We start from the raw sequence: 10,083 nt of genomic DNA, 5'->3' as shown, positions 1-10,083 counted from the left end.
AGTTGGTTTGCCAATCGCCAAAAAACCCTAAAGTAGAAGAAGAAGAAAATGGCAGAGCATGTTGCTGAACCAAAGATTTAAACACAAATGTTCCAAAACCTGGCCACATTTTTCCTTTTTCACAGGGTGGGTGGGGAAATCAATATTCTTAAGGAAAGTGCTACCTGATTGGCCGGTGAAGGTTTTTGGTTTCACCATGTTGCTTTAGGAGGAAACGTTTTGTTTGGCTCTTAACCCATAGGTCCAAGGACTATAATTAGCCTATGATCAGGAAAAAGAGCACAGAATTTACTGCGATTGGTTTCAAATTAATTTTGTTGCGATTCATGGATTATTTTCCATGAATAAATTTGGACTTTTTAAGAAAAAGAGTAAAATCAAAGATATGTACAAAACATAGGTTTATGGCACATACAACATAAATGAATTATGTAGTAATTCTGTAATAATTCTAATCACTATGTAATAATTATTGTGCTGTGTTTATGATCAATACAATAATTAGCCTATGATAAGGAAAAGGAGCACAGAATTTGCTGAGATTATAATGCTGATAATTTCATTTTCAGTCAGACTTCAGATGAGCATCTTAGAGGGATTCATTTTTGAATATGTAATTTTTCCACTTTCATAATATATTTCTTAATAATATTTATGCATAGGCCCCAAGTTTCCAACTTACAAATGCTGGTCCATTTCTGAAATGATGCCAGAGGCTGAGGCCGCACAGTGGTGAAGCTGCCAAGCAGTGAGGGTGTGGGAGGGGGTATCCCCCAGAAACATTTTTTAAACTGGCATTGAAATATGCTATTTCTAAGCATTTCAGCTTATTTTTCTGACATTTTGGTCTCAAAACGTACAAGTGGATCATGTACCTGCTGACACTTTATAACAGCATGTTCAGTGTCTGACAGCATGTTTATTTTGACGGGGCAACAACCTTAACATTCGATAAATCAAATATTAGTCTTAGATCAATCGAGACATCATGTTCTTACAGGCCTACACTCGAGTCAGTCAGATGTAGATCTCTATTTTAGATACATTAAAACACTAGGATATTTCCAAAATATGGATCTCTTTACAAACCTGTAACATAAGGGAAATTTAAGCATTAGGCCTAGATCTTGTAAATAAGTGGTTACATAAAAAATATACTCACTGTGCAGAAAGCTTTGCCTGGTTGATCTTTCATAGGCTGCACACACGGAAATGCAAACAATCACTTTTTATTGAACTTCGTTTTAGAACGCACATGCTTTTATTCAAATACTTTTATTCCATATTTTGTTTCTTTTTTGTATTTTGGCAGGTTTTGTTTTTGAGTAGAGTTTTTATTTTGTCCTCGGTTGGTTCAGTAACACGGTCTACCATTTCCTTTTCTTACCTTTCTTTGGCGATCAACTCAAAGGTGCATTACTGCCACTGACTGGGCTGGGCTGGAGTGTGGAACAGGAGATTTACAGGAGGGGTGTAAAATGATGTTCTTTTATTTAGCTATTTCTGTTTCTTTTAAATACCTGATAATAAAGTGATATATCTGACTTGATGCACTCAGCCATTTTGTTTTTCTCTACTCGTGGTCTATGAGCTGATATTCTAGTAGTAGAGTAGCCAACCAGAGTGCGCGATTGCTCATATCCAGTGAATGTGGATAGAATATATACACGGGGGGCTGCAAAAGTAGTTATACAGTAAAGATTATTACAGTATTTTAATAGTGGTGCTAGGTTTCATTTTATACTAGAATTCATTAAAAGATAGGGTTTTTGCACGCAAGCCACGTTCTGTTGATGCCATGATTCAGTTTATACGGGAAGCTTGCCAGGAAATTGATGCTGATAAAGACCTTTGTGCCAGAGTGTGCATGGGTGTCCACACTCGACTAGTGGAGTGTGTGAATGCTGGGGGCAAACAGTTTGAAAATATCATCTCATCTCATTATCTCTAGCCGCTTTATCCTGTTCTACAGGGTCGCAGGCAAGCTGGAGCCTATCCCAGCTGACTACGGGCGAAAGGCGGGGTACACCCTGGACAAGTCACCAGGTCATCACAGGGCCGACACATAGACACAGACAACCATTCACACCTACGGTCAATTTAGAGTCACCAGTCACTGCCGGCTGCTGGGCTCGAACCCGGACCTTCTTGCTGTGAGGCGACAGTGCTAACCACTACACCACCGTGCTGCCCCTTTTTGAAACATTATTATTATTATTATTATTATTATTAGGGCGGCACAGTGGTGTAGTGGTTAGCGCTGTCGCCTCACAGCAGGAAGGTCCGGGTTCGAGCCCCGTGGTCGACGAGGGCCTTTCTGTGCGGAGTTTGCATGTTCTCCCCGTGTTCATGTGGGTTTCCTCCGGGTGCTCCGGTTTCCCCCACAGTCCAAAGACATGCAGGTTAGGTTAACTGGTGACTCTAAATTGACCGTAGGTGTGAATGTGAGTGTGAATGGTTGTCTGTATCTATGTGTCAGCCTTGTGATGACCTGGTGACTTGTCCAGGGTGCACCCCGCCTTTCGCCCGTAGTCAGCTGGGATAGGCTCCAGCTTGCCTGCGACCCTGTAGAACAGGATAAAGCAGCTAGAGATAATGAGATAAGATTATTATTATTATTAAGTGAAGTGAAACAACAATAAACAGGACCTAATGCTGCTTCTAAACATTATAACAATTCAGTGCTGGTCTTCCTGGACTCATTCCTGGAGGTGTGTAGTGAGTTTGTGTGGCAACAGGGAAGGGAGGACCCACTTTCTGCGCTATAGCATATACTGTATGTATGGGAAGCTATTTGATTGGCTGACTGGAAGGTCAATAAGCAGTGTGATGATTGGCTGCTTTGGGATAACATGGTGATTGGCTAAACCCATACAAAAGTTTTGTGTTCATAAAAAGACAACAACGAGTCGGCCTACAGGGAAGAGGTGGAGCACCTGGCACACTGGAGCCAAGACAACAACCTGGCCTTGAACTCCAAGAAGACGAAGGAGGTGATCTTGGACTTCAGGCGGCGTGGCCAGGGTGACCACCACCAATCCATCAGCATTGGAGGGGAATCAGTGGAGGTGGTGCAGAGCTTTAGGTTCCTGGGAGTTCACATCAGCCAGGGCCTGTCATGGGCCACCAACACCTCGGCAATAGCCAAAAAGGGGGCCCAAAGGCTGCACTTCCTGCGGACACTGAAGAAGGCCCAACTACCACAAAATCTGCTCATCAATTTCTACCGCTGCACCATTGAATCAGTCATTACATACTGTATTACATCATGGTACTCCAACTGCACCTCCGACAACAAGAAGATGCTACAGCGCATCATTAAAACGGCACAGAGGATCATTGGCAGCCAACTCCCCACACTTGAGGAGATCCATCACACACGCTGCACAAACAGAGCGATAAACATACTGAAGGATCACACCCCCCCCCGGTCACAGGCTCTTCACCATTATGCCATCTGGCAGACGCTTCAGGACGCTGCACAGCCGCACTACAAGACTGAAGAACAGTTTCTATCCCACTGCCATCAGACTTTTCAACTCCATGCGTCACCTGCCCCCCCCATTATTTCAGGACGTGCTGAACTATGAGATGCCAGTGGTCCCCCCAGGCTGGGAAACCCGGAAGGCATGTGTGTGTGCCTGTAGCCGTAGGCTGTGTGTGTGCGTGTGGTGGGGGTAGGGTGTCTGTCCAATAGTGTGATCACTGTCTGTCCAATAGTGTGATCACTGTATTAGGACATTACTGATACTGACCCCTGCTTTCCTGGACTGTGCAGTGGGGACTGTGCAATAGGACCCTGTGCATTGGTCTGGGTAACTATACTGCATTCTGTGGCCACAGCTTTGTAATGTAATATGATGACTCACTTGCACCTTATTTCATCTCATCTCATTATCTCTAGCCGCTTTATCCTTCTACAGGGTCGCAGGCAAGCTGGAGCCTATCCCAGCTGACTATGGGCGAAAGGCGGGGTACACCCTGGACAAGTCGCCAGGTCATCACAGGGCTGACACATAGACACAGACAACCATTCACACGCACATTCACACCTATGGTCAATTTAGAGTCACCAGTTAACCTAACCTGCATGTCTTTGGACTGTGGGGGAAACCGGAGCACCCGGAGGAAACCCACGCGGACACGGGGAGAACATGCAAACTCCGCACAGAAAGACCCTCGTCGGCCACGGGGCTCGAACCCGGACCTTCTTGTTGTGAGGCAACAGCGCTAACCACTACACCACCGTGCCGCCCTGCACCTTATTTATTACTATTAATACCTCTACTTTTATCTTACCAACTGTGTGTGTGTGTGTGTGTGTGTGTGTCCCATACCAACATTAATCTACCTTTACTGCGCTGCTAACTTGGTCAGTGAATACCTGAACCCTGCACCTACTTATTATTTATCTTAATTTTATATCATCACTTTCAACCTTACCAGCACATTTGATTGTATATATTTATTGTGGATATATATATATATATATATGGGCGGCACGGTGGTGTAGTGGTTAGCGCTGTCGCCTCACAGCAAGAAGGTCCTGGGTTCGAGCCCCGGGGCCGGCGAGGGCCTTTCTGTGTGGAGTTTGCATGTTCTCCCCGTGTCCGCGTGGGTTTCCTCCGGGTGCTCCGGTTTCCCCCACAGTCCAAAGACATGCAGGTTAGGTTAACTGGTGACTCTAAAGTGACCGTAGGTGTGAATGGTTGCCTGTGTCTATGTGTCAGCCCTGTGATGACCTGGCGACTTGTCCAGGGTGTACCCCGCCTTTCGCCCGTAGTCAGCTGGGATAGGCTCCAGCTTGCCTGCGACCCTGTAGAAGGATAAAGCGGCTAGAGATAATGATATATATATATATATATATATATATTTTTTTTTTTTTTTTTTTTTTTTAAATTGATGTACAGTATCTATATTGCTTAACTACTTAACTTATTACTTTTATGGGCATCTGTGGGCTGTTTCTAAACGACATCTCACTGTACTACTAAGAATCCGTGCTTGTAAAAAAAAGTTTTGTGTAAAAAGAATCCGTGCTTGTAAATAAGATTTGTGCCTGTAGAAAAAGGAACCCCCCCCCCACCCGTGCATTTTCTGACACACAGAGACAAAATAGTTTTTCACGCAAGGACGACATTTTTTTTTACACGCACAAAATATTTCCACACAAGCACAAAATATTTCCACGTGTACACATTTTTTTTACAAGCACAAAATATTTCTACAGGCACAGATAGTAAAGTCAGCAAATTCATTCCATACATGTTCCTCTTGTCTCTCCGAGCGCGTATTTTGCAATACACCCTCACAACCCAGTCTCTTGGGTAAACAGAGCGTTCAGCACAGTCTGTAAAAGCTCACTGATATACATGAACGGTTACTTTCTGGCGATAATCGTTATGTCAAATACAGACTGACACCCTCCCCACACACACACACACTTCGAACCTGTAACCTTTGCATGCCCGCATTCCGACGCATGTTCCATAATGTATTATGCGCGAGGAGTTAATGAATAATTCAAGAGTTAATCTTCTCCCACGGTGCTCAAAAATCATAGAAGAAAGCGTGATAAAAAGTGGAGAAGGAGCATCAGTGGTGAGAAGGAGCATCAGTGGTGTGAATCCTCATACAACCAAACTAAACAACCTGCTTTCTGGCGCTATGGACCTGCTGAAGTTTGCCAAGAAACTCTGGTGCGTCCGGAAACAGCTGGTTCTCCTGATCACACCTGGGTTGCTGCTTCCACTGCTGTTCTTTCTGCCACAAAAGGTAGGACGCAGAATCCTCATACTCAATCATCACAGCAGAGCTAGATGTTGTCACTGCACCGGTGTATTTTTTTTTTTTATTGTGAAGAACAGGTGCACTCAGATCACGAGTCTGTAGTTGTGTTTGCCTGCATGGCCTTGAGCTTGTGTTGGGAGGCGAACAGCTGAAATGAATAATGTCTGAGAGCACTTGTGAAAATTATTTTTCAATTTAGTACAGTGATCATTCATTGTAAAGAAAAAATAATAACCTTATTAAATCATATGAACTTGTTGGATGTGGTTATGTTTTCACCTCTGTTTGTTTGTTCATTTTGTTTGCCTGTTCCCAGCGTAACTCAAAAAATAGTGAACAAATTTCGATGAAATTCTGAGGAATGGTGAGCCAAGGGCCAAGGAACAACTGATTCAACCTTGATGCAAATCCATATGTGTATGCGGATCCACAATTTTTCGTCTGTTCCCAGTGTAACTCAAAAAGTAGACTAGTGAACATATTTTGATGAAATCTGCTGTACAGCTTTAGTATTATCCTAGGTTCAAGTGATTTGATTTTGATGTTGATAATATGCGGCTTGACGGAGGTACGCACTCTACCGAGTGCCCTTCCAGTTTCTTCTCATTAACTCCAATTGTCATGAGAAGTTTTGGATATTGAACTCCACTGACATTTTTTTAGCCTTTATTTTTCCAGGAAGGTCCCATTGAGATACAATATCTTTTCTGCCAGGGAGTCCTGGCCAAGATAGGTGGCAAAAAGTTACAGTAAATACTCTATGTACTCACAGGATTTTTGATGATCACCTTTTTGCATGGCTGTTACCAGACAATTAGGTTTCAGCAAACATTTGACAAGGTTGTTTCTACAAACTTAACTTGTGCATTGCCCTGAGTTTTGTATGGAAATGTTTTCTCTCCTGCGGGACTGTAGGGCTCTAGTCACAAAACTTTGATGGTAGGTTCAGGTAGTGACATACAAAAAATAAACAGTCAAGGGCACTTGAGGTATAGCAGGTAAACATGAAATAAGCAGTATAAACAATAAATAACAAACTAGATTAAGTAAATATATCGCCGATCCAGTGCACGATTGTAATTCAGCAAGTTGAAAGAAAAAACTGCAACACTCCCCTTCAAAGGGAATTCTGATGTAAATGATCAGACACGTTTTATTTGAAACAGTTGTGCTCTCATGATACAAAGACCATAACAGAAGACGCACACTACAATTAAACATTCAGTTTAAAAGAAAACAAAGAATAAAGAAAAGATATAGAGGAGGGTACAGTTAAGATGTGTTAAGAAACCAGAGAAGCTAGGTTAGAAACAATGACATTGTTCTGTAATAGTTGTTTTTAAAAGGTTTTTAAATGCATTAAGAGAGGGTCATAACTCAAGATTTAGTATGTTCTGAAGTTCATTCCAGGCATATGGTGCAAAAGAGCTAAAGAGCAATTCCAGCGTTATGGACGTGACACTTGAACTCAAAATGGCAACAAATGACCCAGTGCATGTTTTATTGTCTCCCAGTATTTAAACAGGTGTTGCATATTTTAAGGCTGTACCATACTGGAGAAGTGATAGAACAAGAACAATTCCCATAGTACATCTAGGGCATGCCAGAAAATGCCAATAAAAGATGCGTTATGGATGTGACAGAAAAAGTATCACTTTTCTTGGGTGACTGTACATTTTTATCAAACTCTGTGAAATTGTAAACCTAATGTCGAAATGGAGATATCCATTTGATAGAGGGGTCCAAGGTGAATATTAAAAAAATCTTTGTTTAAAATATTTTGCATTTCATGCAGAGTTTCGGAAGGAAAAGTCAGCGTTATGGATGTGACGAAATTCCGTTATGGATGTGACGCGTCTGAAATAGACATGGCATATGTTTAGAAAATCAGCAATTTAACCACCATAACTCTTTGAAAAACTCTCTAAATATCAGCTAAAACTATCAAAGTTCTTAAATAATATTTAGGATGGCTATTGTTTTGCTGTTTTGTGGATTTTAGCATACATTTCTGTGGCTTGTGGCAATAATATAGAATTGTACATGATCAAAGTTGATTTTAGCTTGGGTTGACAGTGACATATTAAGTTGGTTACAAATTGGTTCAACTTATTCACATCTGTAAAATACAGGCCTAGGTGATATCTCTGGGAGTGGTTTTGATGTATTACATGTTGCTTTATTTTTGCATGGTGAGGTTGACATTTACATGGAATTGCCCCAAGGCAGTTTTGCCCAACACTGTTCATGTTGTTGGGATGTTCAAGATTATTTTATTTGATGACTTTGCGCTATAAGCACAGATTTGACGTGACAACAGATTACTGATATAGGGTGGTAATTTACCAATCAATGCTTTAACCATGAAAGTGTACAAATTTTCAAAAAATTAAACTTAAACAAATCCATTGTCTTGACTACTCTTGAGTTTTTCTGTTTTTTCAATGTGCACTTCATTCATTTCTGCAATGCCAGGATACACGATACACAATAATTTGTCTTTCACAATGGTCATCATGTCAGATTGGGCAATCATAGTGCCATAATTTCCTGTCATGTCTTGGTTGGGAGACTGGCAACACTACAAGTTTAATCTCGACCAATCATCGTTCATGGGCGGCACAGTGGTATAGTGGTTAGCACTGTTACTCCACAGCAAGAAGGTCCTGGGTTTGAGCCCAGAGGCTGATGAGGACCTTTCTGTGTGGAGTTTGCATGTTCTCCCCGTGTCTGCGTGGGTTTCCTCCGGGTGCTCCGGTTTCCCCAAAGACATGCAGGTTAGGTTAATTGGAGACTCTAAATTGACTGTAGGTGTGAATGTGAGTGTGAATGGTTGTTTGTCTCTATGTGTCAGTCCTGCAATGACCTGGCGACTTGTCCAGGGTGTACCCCGTCTCTCACCCATAGTCAGCTGGGATAGGCTCCAGCTTGCCTGCGACCCTGCACAGGATAAGCGGCTACAGATAATGGATGGATGAATCATCATTCATGCCTGTGCACATCGTCGGTGAGGATGGTCAAGAAATTGTTAATCATGCCCATCAAGGAACACTTCATAGGGGTCGTGAAAATAAGTGAGCAAATGCAAAAATTTCTGACATGTTAGATTTTCATTGGTGTGTCATCGGTTGTCCCAGACGCCACATTGATGCTCTTAGATTATGTTACACTACAAGAACCGTTCATCTTTCCTGAGATTCATATTTGGGCCTAACACTTGAAATTTGTTCCCGACAACAAAATCATGTCAAAATCAAGCTGAATTCGTGTAGTCTGATCCCAGCATATGTTATAAGGTGCAATAAAAGGTTCAAGTTGAGTTTTTAAGGCAGCAGGTAAACTTTCATTTCTCAGTTTATCCATCCATTATCCATAACCACTTATCCTACAGGGTCACTGGAGGCTATCCCAGCTGACTATGGGTGAGAGGCGGGGTACACCCTGGACAAGTCGCCAGGTCATCACAGGGCTGACACATAGAGACAACCACCATTCACACTCACATTCACACCTACGGTCAATTTAGAGCCAGCAATTAGCCTAACCTGCATGTCTTTGGACTGTGGGGGAAACCCATGCAGACACGGGGAGAACATGCAAACTCCACACAGAAAGGCCCCTGTCAGCCACTGGGCTCAAACCCAGAACCTCTTTGCTGTGAGGCAACAGTGCTAACCACTACACCACTGTGCCACCCATTTCTAAGTTTAAACCAACTTGAAATATCTTTCAGTACAACAACCTGAGTGAAAAGTAGCATCTTCGAACTATCTATGTGAATTTCAGAGTTTCTTAGTATTTGGTTTGTCCCGTTTTGCTTTAATGACAGTCTGCACTTGAGCTGACACGGACTCTACGAGTTTGTGTAAAACCCGATAATCCATGACAGATCAAATCCATCAGTGTGTCATGTGAACACGTGCTGCAATGGAAGGGATAAGATTCATGAAAAACCTGACCTTTTGTACAAAGGTGTTAACATGGCCAATATCACACACATGCTTAAATTTAAATATTGACCTAGAAATTGTGCAACATCTGGAATATTGAATTGTCACGATTTCCTTTGCACAATTTTTTTTTATTTTGTGTTGTTTTACAATTTTCAAAATTCTAAAAAGTTAAGTTTATTTCCAGTTTTAATTAAATAAAAAAAAATCCAATAATTTCTCAGACTTTTGGACTGCATTGTATATTAGAACATACTTTATTTTATAAGGAAACATAATGTGTGGTATTGTCATGCTTTAAAACCATCTACAAGAGATCCATTTATACAAAAAGTTTACTTTT

At 41.8% G+C, this 10,083-nt stretch overlaps 1 protein-coding gene across 3 annotated transcripts in view; it reads left to right on the top strand.

The window, feature by feature from the left end:
• The first annotated feature begins 5,360 nt into the window (after positions 1 to 5,360).
• The window catches only part of slc13a3 (solute carrier family 13 member 3), a 69,729-nt gene continuing 65,006 nt past the window's right edge, over positions 5,361 to 10,083 (top strand). For all 3 annotated transcript variants that reach the window (XM_060932207.1, XM_060932206.1, XM_060932205.1), the window contains exon 1: positions 5,361 to 5,775. In XM_060932207.1, the coding sequence (XP_060788190.1) occupies positions 5,500 to 5,775 (276 nt within the window). In that variant the 5' untranslated portion in view covers positions 5,361 to 5,499. The remainder of the gene's footprint in view (positions 5,776 to 10,083) is intronic.

Source organism: Neoarius graeffei, chromosome 10 (assembly GCF_027579695.1).
Source record: "Neoarius graeffei isolate fNeoGra1 chromosome 10, fNeoGra1.pri, whole genome shotgun sequence".
In the NCBI taxonomy this organism is placed as follows: Eukaryota; Metazoa; Chordata; class Actinopteri; order Siluriformes; family Ariidae; genus Neoarius; species Neoarius graeffei.
Note: the sequence above shows the minus strand (reverse complement) of the source record. Positions and strands in the feature narration are given on the sequence as shown.